This window comes from Triticum aestivum, chromosome 2B, assembly GCF_018294505.1.
Source record: "Triticum aestivum cultivar Chinese Spring chromosome 2B, IWGSC CS RefSeq v2.1, whole genome shotgun sequence".
Taxonomy (NCBI): Eukaryota; Viridiplantae; Streptophyta; class Magnoliopsida; order Poales; family Poaceae; genus Triticum; species Triticum aestivum.
The window spans coordinates 242,264,485-242,287,093 of record NC_057798.1 but is presented as its reverse complement, the minus strand read 5'-3'; the positions used below and the strand labels follow the sequence as shown (position 1 = coordinate 242,287,093).

The following is a 22,609-nucleotide window of genomic DNA, read 5'->3' as shown; positions in this document are numbered from 1 at the left end:
GATGGGAGGTGGGAGATTTAAGAGAAATTGTGTTGAATACTTATGTTCTTCTCTTTTTTCAATATATTCAACCATGTCTCAAAAGTGGTCTGAGGGGTAAATGTGTCTTTTCAAGTATCACATAATGGCTAAATGGATGAAAGTTGCGAGAAAGAGATAAAATTTAGAGGTAGGGTCAAATATGGAAGATATTTATTAGATCAAATACTGAAGCAGAATTTTAATTAGAACCAAATAAGACATAAAATTTAGAGGTAGTGCTAAACATGGAAAAGAATTATCAGATCAAATAGTGAAGCAAAATTTTCACTAGAACCAAATATGGAAGATTTAAAAATAATAATATGGAAGACTTTTATACCGTATTAAATCAAATAGCGAAGCAGAATTTTAATTAGAACCAAACAAGGAGGAATTCTCGTTTATCAAAATAAATAAATAAGGCGTTCCAAATAAATAAATAAATAAATAAATAAGGAGCAATTCTCTCTTTTTATAAAACAAAAAAGAGCCAGAGAGAAAGTCGCCGGGGAGATAGGAACCTTGACCTGGGTTCCAGACTAGAGCAAGCTAGCTCCTTTGCTTCACTGTTCCCCTACACGCCTAAATCTTAGCTCGACTACCCACCGTCGGCAGGTCGCTCCCTAAATCAAATAGCGAAGCAGAATTTTAATTAGAACCAAACAAGGAGGAATTCTCGTTTATCAAAATAAATAAATAAGGCGTTCCAAAAAAATAAATAAATAAGGAGCAATTCTCTCTTTTTATAAAACAAAAAAGAGCCAGAGAGAAACTCGCCGGGGAGATAGGAACCTTGACCTGGGTTCCAGACTAGAGCAAGCTAGCTCCTTTGCTTCACTGTTCCCCTACACGCCTAAATCTTAGCTCGACTACCCACCGTCGGCAGGTCGCTCCCCCACCACATCATGACCCCGCCACCCCTCGACGCCGACGACCCTCCGTCCGCCCCGAACTCCGACGCCCCTCCGTTGCCTCCACAGCTCCAGGTTTCCCTCCCAGACGATATCCTGGAGGAGATCCTCCTCCGCCTCTCCACCGCGGCCGACCTCGCCCGCGCCTCCACCTCTTGCACCTCATTTCGCCACGTCGTCGTTCCCCACTCCTTCGCGCGCCGCTACCGCTCCCTCCACAAGGTCCCCGTGCTCGGCTTCCTCCGTGCTGACTTCTACGCCGCCCAGTCTCCGCACCCCTCCGCCCCGGCCGCCAACGCCCTCGCGCAGGCTGCCGATTTCGCCTTCAGCTTCCTCCCCAACCCCACCTGCTGGAGCCCCCGTGACGTCCGCGACGGCCGCGTTCTCTTCTCCGCCGTCTCAGTCTCCGAAGGTCGTGGCGACTTCATAGACGCCACCTCCAACACCTTTGTGGATCTCGTGGTCTGTGATCCCCTGTCCCGGCGCTACATCCGGATCCCACCCGTCCCGGAAGACCTAGCGGACTCCGTGCAGCACTGCGGCATGTTAGATTTCGAGCCCTTTTTTGCTCCGGCCAGTGACGACGTGCGGCAGGGTGAATCGTCGTTCAAAGTGATCTGCAAGGTGTTGTGCGAAAACAAGGTTGCTGTCTTCGTCTTCTCTTCACACACCGGTAAATGGGTTAGTATTCAACACCATGGTTTGGGCGCTTTGTCCAATGAAGTTGTGGATGCATTGTATGCACGCTGTGGACTGCATCGGCGCCATTATGCACACGGTTGTTTCTGTTGGGTGTTAGAATGGATGGACAAACTGCTCATGCTTGACACGCGTGAGATGAAATTCACCATTATAGATCTCCCGCCCAACAGTCATGGGGGAAGGCTCGCCATTGTGGAAGCAGGAGAAGGTATGATTGGGTTGTTAAATATTGGTATGCGCACGTTAGACTTCTACTGTAAGGTTTGGCGAAACAAAAGTAAAGGCACCAAAGAGTGGCAGCACAGCACGATAAACCATCCGTTGCCCAATTATCACTGGTGCATCATTGGTGCGGATGAGGAGTACTTACTCCTAAGAGGGATTTCACTAGATTGGCCCTGGTTTGGAAGCTCTTCACAGCAGAGACCGGATATAGAGTATTTTGCATTGGAACTCAAGACATTCCAGCTTGAGAGGATGTATGTGTCAAAGAACAAAATGATGCATGCTCACCTGTATCGAGGCTTCCCACCATTATTGTCTCCACCAAGCATATGAGGTAGTAAGGTTGCTACTGTAAACTTCCTTTGTGCTTTTAGCAGTCGATAGTTACTTTATGTTGTTGATATGCTTTGCCATCCTTCTTGTAAAGCAAGTCAAACCAGGGAATGCAATTATGATTGTTTCTTGTGCAACAAACTAGCTGTTCTGAAGACTGATTTTTTGCACTAGTTGTTTTAAGGTTTGCAACAACATCACTTAGCGCCTATATGGCAATTATGCATGTTATGTGGACCAGCCCATCAAACGTGGAGTCTTATCCCTTAATTAGAGTCTTAGTTGATTAAGCATCTTTGTTAGGAAAGAGTCCAGTCAGTTTAGAGATCTTATTAGAGTTTGAATAGATTTACCGATTTGTTGGTCAAGTCTGGTCTATTATATAAAGGGGCCGACCCCTTTCGAAAAGCAGAGAAGAATATTGTCGTTTACTTTTATCTACTTTTGAGTAATTAGGGTTAGGTCATAGTAGATTCCTCCAATTTGGTATGAGATCCATCTTGATGATAGGCAAAGAAATCGAGGCTGTGGGGCAGATGAAGATCATCACGAAGCAATTGGAGACCTTCACGCTCCGACGAGCGGAGGACCAGGTGTTCCTCGCCGGGCTGGAGCAACGGCTGCCGGCCCTGCCCCCACCTCCAGATTCCATGGCTGCAGCAGCTGCCCATGAGGCCACCTCTGCGCCCCCGGCCCTCCACCCCAGCGACCCGGTGCTTCCCCTCGCCAGCAGCACCTCCGGTGTCCCCTTCTCCAGCGGGGCTGTCGTGACCGCCTCAACCGCCTTCATGCCTTCACCTGCCAACTGGTTTCATATGCCGTTATGGCTGCAACCCCCTCCACAACCCATCTATGGACCCACCCCGCCCATCACCCCCTTCTGCCCCTACCTAACAATCACCTCGGATTAGGTCCTGGTTAAGGCGTGCCTCGCTTCCACAAGCTCGACTTTCTGACATATGCTGGTTCGGTCAATCCTCTTGGTTCGCTAAATAAATGTGAACAGTTTTTCCATAAATAGCTCACGGACGAGGCTGACGAGGTCTGGGCTGCAGCCTACCACCTCACCAATGACGCTCAGTTCTGGCACTTACAGCTCGAGCGCGGTTTCGGCTTGCCGACATGGGAGCAGTTCAAGGAAGCTTGCCATGTTCAGCTTGGGCCGTCACTTCGCGCCAATCCTTTGGGCGACGTGGCAGGTTTGCCGTTCACTTCCTCGGTTGCCGACTACACCAGCAGGTTTCTAGTACTCATGTGCCACAACAATGAGCCATTAACACCGTCCCAACAATGGCTTCTGTACACAGCAGGGCTGCCTGATGGTCTTCGCATTACGTCGAGCTTCAGCTGCCATCTTACCAACACACCGCCATCTCCTTTGCCAAGGCCTATGAGCAGCGGCATTTCCCTACAACAACATCATCACACCAGCCTTCTGGTCCTACAGGGCCCTTGTGCCCCTCCGATCTTCCCGCAGCCAACGCAGCTACAATTCCTTCCCTGCCAGCGCCACTAGAACTTGTTCTGTTGTTGACCATTCCAGAGCCAACCCCGCCACGGCAGGTTTGGCGCCTCACTCCAGCTGAGTTAGAAGAACGCCGTAGCCAAGTCCTTTTCTTCATCTGCGACGAGATTTATGTTCGAGGTCACTGGTACACGCAGCTCTTCTTCATCGAGGCTGATGACTACGACCAAGATAGCTCCACATCTGGTAGCACCCAAGCCCCCCTGGGAGGCAATTGACAACCTACAGTTTGCGGACAAGCTGTTTTTCAAGCAAGGGAGAGATGTTATGTGGACCAGCCCATCAAACCTCGAGTCTTATCCCTTAATTAGAGTCCTAGTTGATTAAGCATCTTTGTTAGGAAAGAATCTTGTCTGTTTAGAGATTGTATTAGATTTTGAATAGATTAACTGGCTTGTTGGTCAAGTCTTGTCTATCATATAAGGACCCACATAGTCAGCGAACCCTCCCTGGAAGGGATGCATTTGTGAATGTTTTCTACGGCAAATTTCTTCAGAGAGGCATGGCAGTTTCTGGAAAGAAAAAACAGGCAGAAATTGCCATCTGCTACCACCTAAAAATGTCATCAAAAAATGTTTGCCGGCCATCCCTCTCCCAGAGGACGTTCGCCAGTTTGTATTTCCGATTATATAAAGGGGCTGACCCTTCTCAACAAGGCAGAGAAGAATATTGTCGTTCACTTTTATCTAATTTTGAGTAATTAGGGTTAGGTCAGCAGTAGATTCTTCCATGTATCTCATAGACTCTTTTTGTCAAATAGGGCATGGGTAAATGACAGTTACTTTGTACCATTGCTTCACATATCCATTAATGAATTGGAGAACATTTGCTTCTTCCTCGGCCACAAGAATTAAGGGAAATAAGCTGAAATGACAATTTCCCATGCTCTCTCTCTCTTGGCTGTACTGGTATCAAGATAGGGAATTCATGATAATTGGGTTGGGGTTTCAGGGAAGTGTTTAGGAGAAGTGCATAGAAAATTGTAAACTGGCCTATATTTTGGGTCCAAAAATAGTTTGGTATGACCCATATTTGTTAGATTTGTTTTTGACAGAGTACTAGCTACACATACTTTTCTTTGGTTTAATTCCAACAAAAACATTTTTCGCGGCTTTGATATTTCTTGTAGCACATAATTCTTCCTTGAAGAATAAGTAACATACATACTTAGGAAAGAATTTGTTTAAATTGATTTTGCAAAAATACATGCGGTCATTTTGAAAACTCATCTTAAAGTTTGTGGTTGGAGCATTTGGATAACTATAACATGGTTCAAATAGATATGATTCCTATTAATAACTCTAATCTGTGGTATTTGTGCTCTCCTGACACATTCTGCAGGACATCTTGAGGGGACAAAGCACCGTGGATATCAGCATCTGTACGATGGCTTTACTATAGAAGAATATATCGGTTGCTACTGGCACTGAGGTTACTGGAAACTAAGGTGTTTGGGAAAGGTTGAAGTTCAGTAGTGGGATTTGCTCGAACTGCAGGAAATTCAACTAGTGTATGGTATTTGTCGGGGCTTCATGAAACATGATCTAAATCTCTATACAGCAGGATTTACTTTTGGTGGTCTGGTTCATTCCAGGAACATGGATGTTCGGAAGGCCAAATTGCCTTTCAAATAAGATCTTGTGGGCTTGCCCCATAGCACTAAAAGACGGCATTTCGATAGCAGTTCAAGTCGACATATAGACACCGGCCAGGAAATGATTAATTTTCTTTCCGTGAAGTGAGGAGAACGCTAATCACAGATCTTGATTTGTGGTCTAGCTTAAAAGAAATATTTGTTTGGGTTTCCATTGAACTTTCTTCTGCGAGTTGGTTTCACGGGAGGGGAACCTGGTGATTGATCATGGTGTTGGGGTTGGGGTGTGTAACCTGGATTTTGTGGAGGGTTTGGAATCAAAGCCTATGGAGGGTCGACTAATCAAGGCCGTGTTGCATCAAGTTGCTCGAGGAGAAGAAAAATGTCTTGGAAGACAGGAGGTGGCCATCTGATTGTGGCGCTATCTTCTTGGTCTCTTGGTGTTAGTCTCTGATTTTGTGGCGTGGTCTTGTTCTGTACTCTGCTGGTAGGGTTGTTATATTCTGTTTTGATGCTCGTGTGTTGTGAGTCTGCCATGTTCGGTGAGTGTCACCATCTTCCTTGTATCTGTGAGCATGTTTCTTATATACTTCAAAAGCTCAGGAGGTTTTTTTCCCCATTTTGTCTAAGACATCAGCTACTATCGGTAGTGTCTACTGGCTGTGATGACATCGATCTGTAGTTTGATTTGTCCAATGTTCATTCCATGTACAAATCTGAATAGATAAATAAATTGGATCTGTTCATAACCAGCTTATGTCTGGTCTCCCGTTCTTGTTGTTACTCTGCTAATCGCCACCTATGATCGCGGGGGATGATGTGGCTGCTGTGGATGGTCAAATTTGACAATTTGATAATATCTTCTGCTGGAGTAAGAACTTCTAAAGTGTTGGTAGATTTGTGGAATACAGAAAGGAATCAAGACTGGTTCGTCGCTGCCTTTCATTTGAGATAATTGTCCGATAACTGGTGTAAGACAAGTCGTTTCGTAGAGCAGCTGCCGTCAACTACATGCATCTTTCTAACCTATGTGCTCGGAATATTCAGCGAGACAGTGAATACTATGAGGGACATTGCTCCGCGCTTACCTGTCATTCGCTAAGAGCAACTCTAACCCCCGACCCATTTCGTCCGTGCGCGTCCGTTTGGATCGCGTCCGCTTTTCGTTCGCCTGCCAACCCATTGGCGGCCCAATTTTGAGCCTTATTTGCGTCGGCGCGGACACGAGACGGGCGCTCGCGCCGTGGCAAAGCGTTCACAATTTTCCTTCACTTTTCAAAAACCCTCCCACCCGCGTGCGCTCCCGGTCGCTCGCCATGGATGACGCCCTTGATGCTACCGCCGTCCTCGCCTCGTCCGCCATCACCTCCGCCCCCTCCGGCAAAGGCAAGCCCCGCATCCCCTCGCAAGACCGCCATGGCGCCCAAGAAGAAGAAGCAGCTGACGCCCGAGGAGCGGGCCGCAGTCGGCGAAGAGGAAGGGCCGGAGGCACGTTGCGGACGCAAGGGACGAAGGAGCGGCCGCGGCCGCCGCGCAACAAGAGGAAACCAACGCCCGCGTCGTGGTGGCAACGAGGGAGGCCCTGATCTACCTAGGGTTAAATTATGTCCAGCACGGACTCGTCAACGCCGCCTTGCAGGGCCAGTCCTGGGGTTTTGGGGCTCGGGGCGAAACTAAAAATCCTGGCCCTGTAATATAACAATCGAAATAGTAATCAATATATTGCCACTTTTGGTTGATGAGATTTTTGAATTCAGTCGTATAAACCGAAAGAGAGGGAGTGTGTGTATATGAAATGCCACAAATAAACACTTAAAATGCATCTAAGAGTAACATTCATGTCAAATTTGAAGGAAATAGTTAATAATTGAAAACTAATGCAAAGCTAATTGACACTAGATCAACTCAGTAAAATCTTAGTGATTTTTAGTCGAACGCACCAATGACAATCTAGGGTAATATATTCTTAAACAAGAAAGTACGATTTGATCATCATTGATTATACCTGGCAACAAATTGTAGATAGTTAAGTTATTCATAGGATAGAGGGGTGCAGTGCGCTCGACCTCAACTACAGCTTTCTCCAAATTGTATGTGTTCTCTATCCGCAAAAAGGGTGAACTATTGTTAATCCATATAACCAAACGAAAATACGTGTTGATAGATAGTCAAGTTATTTGTATCATCTTCTCTGCAAGAAAAGGAAGTTATACGTATGAAGCAAAGTTTTGTAGTACGATTTACCTGGTCCATTGGATATAACATCCAGCTAGTAACTCGTTGATTTTCTGGTTCCACCTAATCATCCTGGAGAAAGTAACTCGTTGTTCTTCTCCCGCGCTTAACAGGAATCGAACGCTGAATCTCCCGCTATTGTGGGGGCAACGATAGCCAACAGACCAATCAAACCTTGGTGACGGACATGCTGTAGGTACTGTAGGAGTACTGTAGCTAGTGCGTTTTTTAAGACGAACATGAAATATTAATTTGAAATCCATAAAATATTTTTTTGAAATCGTGAATATGTTTTGAAAACTATAACATTTTTTCAAATACTGGAAATTTTAAAATTCTAGAGCATTTTTTGAAACACGAAACATTTTTTCAAATTTTGAACACGAGAACATTTTTTAATATTGAGAACAAATATTTGAAAATTTCAAAACAAAAGAAACATGAAAAATGACAACAAAAAAGGAAAGAAAAAATAAAAACGAAAAAGAAACAGAGAACATATTTTGAAAACTCGAACAGTTATTCAAAATTATGAACAAATTTTGAAAACAAGAAATTTTATAAAATTCCCAGAATATTTTTTTAATTTCTGAACATTTTTGAATCTTGAGAACAAATTTTGAAATAGAAAACAAATTTGGAAGCACGAACATTTTTTTGAATCTTGAGAACAAATTTTGAAACGGAGAACAAATTTGGAAGCGCAAACAGTTTTTAAAAGCACGAACATTTTTTGAATATCGAGAACAAATATTGAAATGGAGAACAAATTTGGAAGCGCGAACAATTTTTAAAAGCACGGACATTTTTTGAATATTGAGAACAAATTTTGAAACGGAGATTTTTTTTTTGAAAAATCCCGAAATTTTTTGGAAGCGCGAACATATTTTGAAAATGTGAACAAAAAATTGAAATCCGGTACATTATCTGATTTTTAAAAGTTCTGAATTTTTTGTGTGACAAGAACAATTTTGAATTTTGAGAACATTTTTTCAAAAACTGAACATTTTATGGAAACACAAACAAAATTTGAATATTTTGAAAAAAAGAGGAGAAAAGAAAATGAAAATAAAATAACAAGCCAAAGAAAGAAAACAAACATAAAATACAAAAAAGAAAAAAAAGAAACAGAAACTAAAAACGAAAAGAAGAAGAAAAAAGCAATAAGAGACAAAAAAGAAAAACAACAAAGAAAAACAAAAAATGAAAAAGAAACGGAAAATGAAAAAAGAACCGGTTCAGGAACCTGCTGGAAGGTTCCTAAAATAAAAAAGAATCGGCTGGAACATCCTAGAAGTTTCCTAAAACCGGCAATACTGAAAACATTTAACGGGCCGGCCCACCTGGAACGACCGCTCGATTCCCTGTGCGTTCTCCCAACATTTTGCCGCAAGAAGCGGCAAATAGGGTTTTCTGCGGCTAGCACCGGCTCGTCCGCGTTTTCTCGGATGGTGCTGCTAGAGTCGCTCCGTGCGTCGGCAGCGCACCCGATTCACGGCTTCCACGTCTACCCGCAAGCCTTCCGACTCTCCGGGGAATGCTCGCCGGAGGTGAGCATGGTGACGCCTTCCACGCCCGCGCTCGTGCCCATCGACCTCAACGCCACGCCGATGGCCGGCGCCTCATCATCCGGAGGGGCGAGGAAACACGCGCGGGAGATGCCAGACGATGTGCTCCCCGGCGCCCGCAACCTGTTCGACAGAATGCCGGCGGCCGCCGCCGACGAGACGACCAGCTGTTTCATGGAGAGCATCATCTTCGAGGGTGGTGCGGCGGCCGCTAGCTCAGTTGGCAGTGGCGCCGCGGCTGGCTACGATCCCGACGAGACCCAAAGCCAAGGCGGCCGAGGGCCGTTCACGCCGGCGACCTATGATCAAGCTGCCATGCACGACGCCTTCATGGAAGATCAGGTCGGCCTGGACGGTTTCCCGCTCGACCACGAGTTCCCGGAGGACTACGGCCTCGAGGAATAGGATGAAATGGACATCGACGACGAACCTTTGTTCGAGGAGGAGCCCGCCAACCAAGCCGCCGGGGCGAAGCCAAAGTGCAAGAGCAAGCGGATGAAGGCACACAAGTCGTCCGAGGACAAGCTCCTTTGTGAGTGTTGAGGGACGTTGGGCAAGACCCCAAGGTCGGTGCCGAACAAAAGGCATCGACCTTTTGGATTCGTGTCCATCATGAGTTCCATGAGCGCAAGAAGTTTGCGCCATACCAAATGCATAGCACGCGCGGGTGGGTAACCATTTCGAAGCGATAGAGGGTGATACAACAGAAGTGCAACAAGTTTTTGTGCCACCCTTGAGAGCATCAAGGCATGCCTCGTGAGTGGCATCGGCATGCAAGACATGGTATGCATGCGACCATTTTTATTTCCATTCCCGTTATGCTTGGATGTTCATTTGCATATCCATTTGCCCATATGCTTGCATGCTATTCATTTGTAGGCATTCCAAGCTTTGGAGGCATTCAAGGTCCAAATGAAGGCAAGTCCTTCAACCTCTTCCACTGTTGGATGGTCATCAATGGGGAGGAGAAGTTCAAGGCGCAATATTTCGGCCTCATGTCACGTGAGGGGAAGAAAGACGTGGAGGAGGTTGGGAGGGTGAGAAGCCACGGCCGCGGGGGAAGACCAACTCCAAGAAGGAGGACAAGCGGGATGCGGCGTCGATCGCCTTGCTCACAACCGTGGAGGGCATGATGACCAAGAAGGACTCAAGGGAGAAGAAGCGCCGGCAAGACAAGGAAGAGCAAATGAACGCCTTCATGGAGATCCAAAGGAGGATGCTTGAGATGGAGGCAGAGAAGCAAGCGAGAATGCTTGAGATGTAGGCTGAGAAGCAAGCCAATAAGCTCAAGATCGAGGCCGCCAATGCCAAGACCATGGCGAAAGAAGTGACTCTCGCTAGCATGATGATGGGGGTGGAGATCATGAAGGTGGACCTCAACACCGTGTTGCCGAGGAAGAGGCCGTGGTTCAAAAAGATGCAGGACGTCCAGTGATCTATGGCTGCGACCGCCATCCCTTTTTTGTATGTCGGGCAAGTGTGCTGGCATGACCACGGCCGAGATGGCGTGGTTGAATTTCCCACCCCTTTTTGTGTGCTGGCATGTGTGCCGGCCACTGGCAAGTGCGCCAAACATGGAACTGTGTGGTGTTTTTTGGAGTTGACATTGTATGCCGGCCGCTGCATGGTGCCGACATGAACTTTGAGCGACGGCTTGGCCGCTGGCATGATCTATGGCTGCAGGCCTTTTCAAATTTGTGCGCGGACATGAAATGGTTCGCGGACGTTGGACGCACTGCCGATCCAAATCATAAACAGGGCGGACGCCGAGCGGGCAGCCGACCCAAACGGACAAAAAGCGGACAAAATCGCGATCTGTTTGGGTCGGCGCGTTGGAGTTGCTCTAAGCCATCACGATCTGGATCGCCTGAGGGCACGCTTGAGGGTTTTGACGACACGGGAGAACTTTAAGCGACATTGAATAAAAGATACTGATCCAAACAGAAATAATATGCGTGAAATGTAAAAAATGGTAGCCACTGTCAGTTTATCAGAGCTAGTCATTGGAAGTTAAGGCCTAGGTTCCAACTATGTATAATCTGTAGTTGTGAACTGTGTTTGGATGAGAAAGATTACATGGGCAACCTTTCAGGATTTGTTCAAATTCCCAAGTTGAATTTTATGCCATTTAGCCAAGTTATGTGTGGTTTGCACCATGTTTACTCAAGCATGTGCTTTCAGTATTCTTGCGTGTGAAACGATTATTTTGAAAATTTTCAAAAACTAAAGAACCTTTTGAGTTTTTCTGTAAAGCCATACCAGCTAAAATACATTGGTTCTTCTGGCCTGTTGCCTATCCATACTCTGCCATCTGCCTGACCAGGGGCGGAGCCAGGATTTGTGTGTGGGGTGGGGGGGAGCCTACTTAATAACAGATGTGTCCCTTTGGTGATACAAAATTTGAATTAGTTTAAAATTGCCTCTCAGTTGCCATTCAGATTGAAAAAATCAGAAGAGAACTTAGCTGCCCCTTTCAAGTTTCTGTGTAGATTATATCATGCAATGCAAAGCACGTTGCCTTCCATTTTACTTCAAATTAATCTTTTTTTAGTGTTACTTCAAATTAATCTTGAGGGTGTTTAGCTACGTTTTTCTTTATAACTGCAAGTCTTAGAATTAGCATCAAAGATCATACAATCGTGATTTAGAAAAAGATCATACAATCAAAACAATTAATTTAACGTACAATTTTAACACGTATAAGACAATAGTTGAGAGAATTTAGTAGGCAATGGTCAGTAATGCAAACACTGATTAGTCGGAGGGAGAATCGATGATCAGAAGTCAGAACAACGCCGGGCTCCAGCTGCTGCAGTTCATTCTTGACGTTGCCGGCCGCATTCCTGAGGAGCTTCCGGACAGCGCCGGCACCCTTCCTGGTGTAGGAATTATCCTCGAATTCCTAAGGCGTCGCACTTTGATCTAGTCTCTGGTCGCCAGAACTGTTCGAAGCGAAGGAGGCGGCACGACGACAACGCAATCGCCGGCCTAACTAATCACACGTTAATCACGGTAACCTAGGACTAGAAACGGTCCATGAGTGGGCTTTACAATGGGCCTTCTCTATTGTTTATATTTCCGTTTGAGTTGGACGGGGCCGTGTACTTCTAATCACCTGACGTTCTCGTCTGCCTGACATGGACATATCTCCTCAATCAAAATGTACAACTGGATAAAAGGCAGTCATGAAACTCTTATTTATGTTCAAATGGCTCTTCTTCTGACTGCTACTTCACGACAGAGTCAATGCTAGAAATCTGCTCAAAGGGAAAGCAATGCATTTGGAACGCTATGAACGTGTATTTTGCAATGAAAGCTCTGACGAAACCGCTTTGCTTCTCTTCTGGGATTGCGCCTTCACATAGGATTGCTGGTTTGACAATTTTGACCATAAGAAAAGGGGCATTTCTTTATATGATGACGTTATGCTAGCCACTCAAGTTCCTCCCAAGAAAATTGCAACGGACATTATCATCCTTGGATGCTGGAAGCCTGGAACATTTGGAATCAGAGAAATGGATTTTTTTTTTCAAAAGTGAGGTCCCTAGCACAAACTCTTGGAGATTCTTTCTCAGGCAGATTTGAAGCACAGAGTCAAAGCTAAATATCTAGAGTGCCTAGAGCATTGTGTGTAACTTGATGATTTCCTGTCACACTTAGCTCTACATGTTAGCTAAAACTGGCATTGGATAAACTGCCCCATTTTCTCGTTTCTTTGTAAACATCCTTACGTTGTTATTAATACGAAAATGTCGTACAACAGTTGTTCTACTTCTACGGTCCTGCGCTTCAGAAAGAAATCTAGTAACTAATCATAGTTGATAGTAGTGTCCTTTTCCCCTGAATGTTCATACTGCATTTATAACTGTTAAACAGAGCATACGATCAGGATTTTAGAAACTGAAATAATATACTGCTAAGATTTACTCTTATGAAGTATGATTGCAAATATCAATTTCAAGGTATAATGTAGCTAACTGGGCTTGCTTTTTTTTTCGAAAAGGGGGGATTCCCCGGCCTCTGCATCAGAACGATGCATACGGCCATCTTATTATCAAAATAAAGTAGTACCAACATGGTTCCAAAGGTCTCCAAAAGTCATAGAAAAGCACATAAAGCTCACACAGAGCCAAAAAAGGCTAGGAACATCAACTAGCCAATTCAAGATGCCACAATCGGCTGGCTAAAACTAGATAGGGATACTAAATGCCTATCCTATTACATGACCGCCATCCAAACCGGTTGAAGATATCCCGAGCTACCATCTCCCAGCGGAAAGACCCAGTAACCAAATGCCCCCTGGCCTCCGTCTGGATGAGTAGCGACCACGAACGGATCAGTGCCGTAGTTCGGAATAAGACCTGCAAAAATGTATACATGATATTCTGTTAAAGACCAAATCGTTTCTGCAATTCCAGATAGTCCACAGCAAAGCACAAACTCCAACCCGAATATGTCTCGCTAAGTCAGGCTCAATCCCATTAAGCCATGTCCCAAATAACGCATTAACAGAATTCGGGGGATTGATATTAAAAGCAATGTGGACCGTCTGCCAAAGTACCTTGGCCAGCGGGCAATCAAAAAAGAGGTGTTTTATAGTCTCATCCCGATCGCAGAAACTACACCTAGTAGGTCCTGTCCAATTACGCTTTATCAAGTTGTCCTTAGTTAAAATAACTTGTTGAAGGAAATATGCCCTAGAGGCAATAATAAAGTTATTATTTATTTCCTTATATCATGATAAATGTTTATTATTCATGCTAGAATTGTATTAACCGGAAACATAATACATGTGTGAATACATAGACAAACACAGTGTCACTAGTATGCCTCTACTTGACTAGCTCGTTAATCAAAGATGGTTAAGTTTCCTAACCATAGACATGAGTTGTCATTTGATTAACGGGATCACATCATTAGAAGAATGATGTGATTGACTTGACCCATTCCGTTAGCCTAGCACTTGATCGTTTAGTATGTTGCTATTGCTTTCTTCATGACTTATACAATGTTCCTACAACTATGAAATTATGCAACTCCCGTTTACCGGAGGAACACTTTGTGTGCTACCAAATGTCACAACGTAACTGGGTGATTATAAAGGTGCTCTACAGGTGTCTCCGAAGGTACATGTTGGGTTGGCGTATTTCGAGATTAGGTTTTGTCACTCCGATTGTCGGAGAGGTATCTCTGGGCCCTCTCGGTAATGCACATCACTTAAGCCTTGCAAGCATTGCAACTAATGAGTTAGTTGCGAGATGATGTATTATGGAACGAGTAAAGAGACGTGCCGGTAATGAGATTGAACTAGGTATTGGATACCGACGATCGAATCTCGGGCAAGTAACATACCGATGACAAAGGGAACAACGTATGTTGTTATGCGGTCTGACCGATAAAGATCTTCGTAGAATATGTAGGAACCAATATGGGCATCCAGGTCCCGCTATTGGTTATTGACTGGAAACGTGTTTCGGTCATGTCTACATAGTTCTCGAACCCGTAGGGTCCGCACGCTTAAGGTTTTGATGACAGTTTTATTATGATTTTATAAGTTTTGATGTACCGAAGTTTGTTCGGAGTCCCAGATATGATCACGAGCATGACGAGGAGTCTCGGAATGGTCGAGACATAAAGATTGATATATTGGAAGCCTATGTTTGGACATCGGAATGGTTCCGAGTGAAATCGGCATTTTACCGGAGTACCGGGAGGTTACCGGAACCCCCCGGGGGGTTAATGGGCCTACATGGGCCAAGAGGGAGAAGAGGGAAGGAGCCAGGAGGGGGCCGCGCGCCCCTCCCCCTCCTAGTCCGAATAGGACAAGGAAAGGGGGGCGGCGCCCCCCCTTTCCTTCCCCTCTTCCTCCTCTTTCCCCTTTCTCTCCTACTCCTACTTGGAAAAGGGGAGTCCTACTCCCGGTGGGAGTAGGACTCCCTCCTTGGCGCGCCCCCTAGGCCGGCGGCCTCCTCCCCCCTGGCTCCTTTATATATAGGGGCGGGGGCACCCCATAGACACACAAGTTGATCTACGGATTGTTCCTCAGCCGTGTGCGGTGCCCCCTTCCACCATATTCCACCTCGGTCATATCGTCGCGGAGTTTAGGCGAAGCCCTGCGCCGGTAGAACATCATCATCGTCACCATGCCATCGTGCTGACGGAACTCATCTCAGGAGCTCGGCTGGATCGGAGGCCGGAGATCGTCATCGAGCTGAACGTGTGCTGAACTCGGAGGCTCCGTACGTTCGGTGCTTGGATCGGTCGGATCGTGAAGACGTACGACTACATCAACCGCGTTGTGCTAACGCTTCCGCTTACGGTCTACGAGGGTACGTGGACATACACTCTCCCCTCTCGTTGCTATGCCATCACCATGATCTTGCGTGTGCGTAGGAATTTTTTTGAAATTACTACGTTCCCCAACAGTGGTATCAGAGCCTAGGTTTTATGCGTTGATGTTATATGCACGAGTAGAACACAAGTGAGTTGTGGGCGATACAAGTCATACTGCTTACCAGCATGTCATACTTTGGTTCGACGGTATTGTGAGATGAAGCGGCCTGAGCCGACATTACGCGTACGCTTACGCGAGACTGGTTTCACCGTTACGAGCACTCGTGCTTAAAGGTGACTGGCGGGTGTCTGTCTCTCTCACTTTAGCTGAATTGAGTGTGGCTACGCCCGGTCCTTGCGAAGGTTAAAACAGCACCAACTTGACGAACTATCATTGTGGTTTTTTGATGCGTAGGTAAGAACGGTTCTTGCTAAGCCCGTAGCAGCCACGTAAAATTTGCAACAACAAAGTAGAGGGCGTCTAACTTGTTTTTGCAGGGCATGTTGTGATGTGATATGGTCAAGACGTGATGCTATATTTTATTGTATGATATGATCATGTTTTGTAACCGAAGTTATCGACAACTGGCAGGAGCCATATGGTTGTCGCTTTATTGTATGAAATGCAAACGCCCTGTAATTGCTTTACTTTATCACTAAGCGGTAGCGATAGTCGTAGAAGCAATAGATGGCGTAAACGACAACGATGCTACGATGGAGATCAAGGTGTCGCGCCGGTGACGATGGTGATCACGACGGTGCTTCGGAGATGGAGATCACAAGCACAAGATGATGATGGCCATATCATATCACTTATATTGATTGCATGTGATGTTTATCCTTTATGCATCTTATCTTGCTTTGATTGACGGTAGCATTTTAAGATGATCTCTCACTAAAATTATCAAGAAGTGTTCTCCCTGAGTATGCACCGTTGCCAAAGTTCGTCGTGCCGAGACACCACGTGATGATCGGGTGTGATAAGCTCTACGTCCATCTACAACGGGTGCAAGCCAGTTTTGCACACGCAGAATACTCAGGTTAAACTTGACGAGCCTAGCATATGCAGATATGGCCTCGGAACACGGAGACCGAAAGGTCGAGCGTGAATCATATAGTAGATATGATCAACATAGTGATGTTCACCATTGAAAACTACTCCATCTCACGTGATGATCGGTTATGGTTTAGTTGATTTGGATCACGTGATCACTTAGATGACTAGAGAGATGTCTGTCTAAGTGGGAGTTCTTATGTAATATGATTAATTGAACTTAAATTTATCATGAACTTAGTCCTGGTAGTATTTTGCAAATTATGTTGTAAGATCAATAGCTTGCGTTGTTGCTTTCATATGTTTATTTTGATATGTTCCTAGAGAAAATTGTGTTGAAAAATGTTAGTAGCAATGATGCGGATTGGATCCGTGATCTGAGGTTTATCCTCATTGCTGCACAGAAGAATTATGTCCTTAATGCACCGCTAGGTGACAAACCTATTGCAGGAGCAGATGCAGACGTTATGAACGTTTGGCTAGCTCAGTATGATGACTACTTGATAGTTTAGTGCACCATGCTTAACGGCTTAGAATCGGGACTTCAAAGACGTTTTGAACGTCATGGACCATATGAGATGTTCCAGGAGTTGAAGTTAATATTTCTAGCAAATACCCGAGTTGAGAGATATGATGTCTCCAACAAGTTCTATAGCTAAAAGATGGAGGAGAATCGCTCAACTAGTGAGCATGTTCTCAGATTGTCTGGGTACTTCAATCGCTTGAATCAAGTGGGAGTTAATCTTCCTGATAAGATAATGATTGACAGAATTCTCTAGTCACCATCACTAAGTTATTAGAACTTCGTGATGAACTATAGTATGCAAGGGATGACGAAAACGATTCCCGAGCTCTTCGTGATGTTGAAATCGACGAAGGTAGAAATCAAGAAAGAGCATCAAGTGTTGATGATTGACAAGACCACTAGTTTCAAGAGAAGGGCAAAGGGAAAGAAAGGGAACTTCAAGTGGAAAGACAAGCAAGTTGTCACTCCTGCGAAGAAGCCCAAAGCTGGACCATAGCCTGAAACTGAGTGTTTACACTGCAAAGGAAATGATCACTGGAAGCAGAAATACCCTGAATATTTGGTGGATAAGAAGGATGGCAAAGTGAACAAGGGTATATTTGATATACAGATTATTGATGTGTGCCTTACTAGTGTTTATAGTAGCCCCTGAGTATTTGATACTTGTTCGGTTGCTAAGATTAGTAACTCGAAACAGGAGTTACAGAATAAACAGAAACTAGTTGAGGGTGAAGTGATGATGTGTGTTGGAAGTGGTTCCAAGATTGATATGATCATCATCGCACACTCCCTATACTTTCGAGATAAGTGTTGAACCTAAATAAATGTTATTTGGCATTTGCGTTGAGCATAAATATGATTTGATCATGTTTATTGCAAAACGGTTATTCATTTAAAGTTAGAGAATAATTGTTGTTCTGTTTAGATGAATAAAACCTTCAATGGTCATACACCCAATGAAAATAGTTTGTTGGATCTCGATCGTAGTGATACACATATTCATAATATTGATGCCAAAAGATGCAAAGTTAATAATGATAGTGCAACTTATTTGTGGCACTGCTGTTTGGGTCATATCGGTGTAAAGCGCATGAAGAAACTCCATAAAGATGGATTTTCGGAATCACTTGGTTATGAATCATTTGATGTTTGCGAACCGTGCCTTTTGGGCAAGATGACTAAAACTCCGTTCTTCGGAACAATGGAACGAGCTACTAACTTGTTGGAAATAATACATACTGATGTATGCAGACCAATGAGTATGAAGGCTCGTGGCAAGTATCGTTATTTTCTGACCTTCACAAGATGATTTAAGCAGATATGGGTATATCTACTTGATGAAACATAAGTCTGAAATAGTTGAAAGGTTCAAAGAATTTCAGAGTGAAGTGGAAAAATCATCGTAACAAGAAAATAAAGTTTCTGCGATCTGATCGCGGAGACGAATATTTGAGTTACGAGTTTGGTCTTCAATTAAAACAATGTGGAATAGTTTCACAGCTCACGCCACCTGGAACACCACAACGTTATGGTGTGTCCGAACATCGTAATCGCACTTTACTGGATATGGTGCGATCTATGATGTCTATGACTGATTTACCAATATTGTTTTGGGGTTATACATTAGAGATAGCTGCATTCACATTAAAAGGGCACCATCTAAATCCGTTGAGATGACAACATATGAACTGTGGTTTAGCAAGAAACCCAAGTTGTCGTTTCTTAAAGTTTGGGGCTGCGATACTTATGTGAAAAAGTTTCATCCTAATAAGCTCGAACCCAAATCGGAGAAGTGCGTCTTCATAGAATACCCAAAGGAAATTGTTGGGTACACCTTCTATCACAGATCCGAAGGCAAGATATTCGTTGCTAAAAATGGATCCTTTCTAGAGAAGGAGTTTCTCTCGAAAGAAGTGAGTGGGAGGAAAGTAGAGCTTGATAAGGTAATTTCTACCTTCTCCCGAATTGGAAAGTAGTTCATCACGGAAATCAGTTCCAGTGATTCCTACACCAATTAGTGAGGAAGCTAATGATGATGATCATGAAACTTCAGATCAAGTTACTACAAAACCTCGTAGGTCTTCCAAAGTACAGTCCGCACCAGAGTAGTACGGTAATACTGTTCTGGAAGTCATGTTACTAGACCATGATGAACCTACGAACTATGAGGAAGCGATGATGAGCCCAGATTCCGCGAAATGGCTTGAGGCCATAAAATCTGAGATATGATCCACGTATGAGAACAAAGTATGGACTTTGATTGACTTGCTCGATGATCAGCAAGCCATGTTAAATAAATGGATCTTCAAGAGGAAGACGGACACTGATAGTAGTGTTACTATCCACTAAGCTCGACTTGTTGCAAAAGGTTTTCAACAAGTTCAAGGGGTTGAATACGATGAGATTTTCTCACTCGTATCGATGCTTAAGTCTGTCCGAATCATGTTAGCAATTGCCACATTTTATGAAATCTGGCAAATGGATGTCAAAACTGCATTCCTTAATGGTTTTCTTAAAGAAGAGTTGTATATGATGCAACCAGAAGGTTTTTCCTAAAGGTGCTAACAAAATGTGCAAGCTCCAGCAATCCATCTATGGACTGGTGCAAGCATCTCGGAGTTGGAATATACGCTTTGATAAGTTGATCAAAGCATATAGTTTTATACAGACTTACGGTGAAGCCTGTATCTACAAGAAAGTGAGTGGGAGCACTACAGCATTTCTGATAAGTATATGTGAATGACATATAGTTGATCGGAAATAATATAGAATTATTCTGCAAAGCATAAAGGAGTGTTTGAAAGGAGTTCTTTCAAAGCAAGACCTCAGTAAAGCTGCTTACACATTGAGCATCAAGATCTATATAGATAGATCAAGACGCTTGATAAGATTTTTCAATGAGTACATACCTTGATAAATTTTTGAATAGTTCAAAATGGAACAGTCAAAGAAGGAGTTCTTGCCTGTGATGCAAAGGTGTGAAGTTGAGTAAGACTCAAGACCCGACCATGGCAGAAAATAGAAAGAGAATGAAAAATCATTCCCTATGCCTCAGTCATAGGTTCTATAAAGTATGCTATGCTGTAAACCAGACCTATTATATACCTTGCTCTGAGTTTGACAAAGGAATACAATTTTGATCTAAGAGTAGATCACTGGACAACAGTCAAGAATATCCTTAGTGAGAACTAAGGAGATGTTTCTCGATTATGGAGGTGATAAAAGAGCCCGTCGTAAAAAGTTACAATGATGCAAGCTTTTACACCAATCCAGATGACTCTAAGTCTCAATCTGGATACATATTGACCGTGGGAGCAATTAGCTAGAGTAGCTCCGTGCAGAGCATTGTGGACATAGAATTTTTGCAAAATACATACGGCTCTGAATATGACAGACCCATTGACTAAACTTCTCTCACAAGCAAAACATGATCATACCTTAGTACTCTTTGGGTGTTAATCACATAGCAATGTGAGCTAGATTATTGACTCTAGTAAACCCTTCGAGTGTTGATCACATGAAGATGTGAACTATGGGTATTAATCACATACAGATGTGAATATTGGTGTTAAATCACATGGCGATGTGAACTAGATTATTGACTCTAGTGCAAGTGGGAGACTGAAGGAAATATGCCCTAGAGGCAATAATAAAGTTATTATTTATTTCCTTATATCATGATAAATGTTTATTATTCATGCTAGAATTGTATTAACCGGAAACATAATACATGTGTGAATACATAGACAAACAAGTGTCACTAGTATGCCTCTACTTGACTAGCTCGTTAATCAAAGATGGTTAAGTTTCCTAACCATAGACATGAGTTGTCATTTGATTAACGGGATCACATCATTAGAAGAATGATGTGATTGACTTGACCCATTCCGTTAGCCTAGCACTTGATCGTTTAGTATGTTGCTATTGCTTTCTTCATGACTTATACAATGTTCCTACAACTATGAGATTATGCAACTCCCGTTTACCGGAGGAACACTTTGTGTGCTACCAAACGTCACAACGTAACTGGGTGATTATAAAGGTGCTCTACAGGTGTCTCCGAAGGTACATGTTGGGTTGGCGTATTTCGAGATTAGGTTTTGTCACTCCGATTGTCGGAGAGGTATCTCTGGGCCCTCTCGGTAATGCACATCACTTAAGCCTTGCAAGCATTGCAACTAATGAGTTAGTTGCGAGATGATGTATTATGGAACGAGTAAAGAGACTTGCCGGTAACGAGATTGAACTAGGTATTGGATACCGACGATCGAATCTCGGGCAAGTAACATACCGATGACAAAGGGAACAACGTATGTTGTTATGCGGTCTGACCGATAAAGATCTTCGTAGAATATGTAGGAACCAATATGGGCATCCAGGTCCCGCTATTGGTTATTGACCGGAAACGTGTTTCGGTCATGTCTACATAGTTCTCGAACCCATAGGGTCCGCACGCTTAAGGTTTTGATGACAGTTTTATTATGAGTTTATAAGTTTTGATGTACCGAAGTTTGTTCGGAGTCCCGGATGTGATCACGGGCATGACGAGGAGTCTCGGAATGGTCGAGAAATAAAGATTGATATATTGGAGGCCTATGTTTGGACATCGGAATGGTTCCGAGTGAAATCGGCATTTTACCGGAGTACCGGGAGGTTACCGGAACCCCCCGGGGGGTTAATGGGCCTACATGGGCCAAGAGGGAGAAGAGGGAAGGAGCCAGGAGGGGGCCGCATGGCCCTCCCCCTCCTAGTCCGAATAGGACAAGGGAAGGGGGGCGGCGCCCCCCTTTCCTTCCCCTCTTCCTCCTCTTTCCCCTTTCTCTCCTACTCCTACTTGGAAAAGGGGAGTCCTACTCCCGGTGGGAGTAGGACTCCCCCCTTGGCGCGCCCCCTAGGCCGGCGGCCTCCTCCCCCCTGGCTCCTTTATATACGGGGGCGGGGGCACCCCATAGACACACAAGTTGATCTACGGATCGTTCCTCAGCCATGTGCGGTGCCCCCTTCCACCATATTCCACCTCGGTCATATCGTCGCGGAGTTTATGCGAAGCCCTGCGCCGGTAGAACATCATCATCGTCACCACGCCGTCGTGCTGACGGAACTCATCTCCGGAGCTCGGCTGGATCGGAGGCCGGAGATCGTCATCGAGCTGAATGTGTGCTGAACTCGGAGGCTCCATACGTTCGGTGCTTGGATCGGTCGGATCGTGAAGACGTACGACTACATCAACCGCGTTGTGCTAACGCTTCCGCTTACGGTCTACGAGGGTATGTGGACATACACTCTCCCCTCTCGTTGCTATGCCATCACCATGATCTTGCGTGTGCGTAGGAATTTTTTTGAAATTACTACGTTCCCCAACACTTGTTTATGGACAAACCACATAAACACTTTTATTTTCAAAGGAACTTTGACATCCCAAACATGCTTGGACGTAGGAATGGAGTTCGAATTAATAACATCAATATACATTGATTTAACCGTGAATGCTCCAGACTTAGTCAACTTCCAGCGTAATTCATCGGGATGTTGAGAAAGCTGGACTTCCATCAGTCTCCTAACTTGACGGAGCCATTCTTCCC

General features: G+C 44.5%; 1 protein-coding gene across 2 annotated transcripts; it reads left to right on the top strand.

The window, feature by feature from the left end:
- Nucleotides 1–836: 836 nt before the first annotated feature.
- LOC123044565 (uncharacterized) lies at nt 837–6,063 on the top strand. 2 transcript variants are annotated; one of them, XM_044467345.1, is made up of 2 exons: nt 837–2,201; nt 5,059–6,063. In XM_044467345.1, the coding sequence occupies exon 1, from the start codon at nt 927–929 to the stop codon at nt 2,190–2,192; it is 1,266 nt and encodes a 421-aa protein (XP_044323280.1). In that variant the 5' UTR covers nt 837–926; the 3' UTR covers nt 2,193–2,201; nt 5,059–6,063. The 2 variants fall into 2 exon arrangements, with proteins under 2 accessions (XP_044323280.1, XP_044323279.1); XM_044467344.1 differs by having other exon boundaries at nt 838–2,193.
- The last annotated feature ends 16,546 nt before the right edge of the window (nt 6,064–22,609 follow it).

Excerpts from the sequence above, each read along its gene's own strand:
- LOC123044565 (XM_044467345.1), top strand. The coding sequence starts at position 927 with ATGACCCCGCCACCCCTCGACGCCGACGACCCTCCGTCCGCCCCGAAC.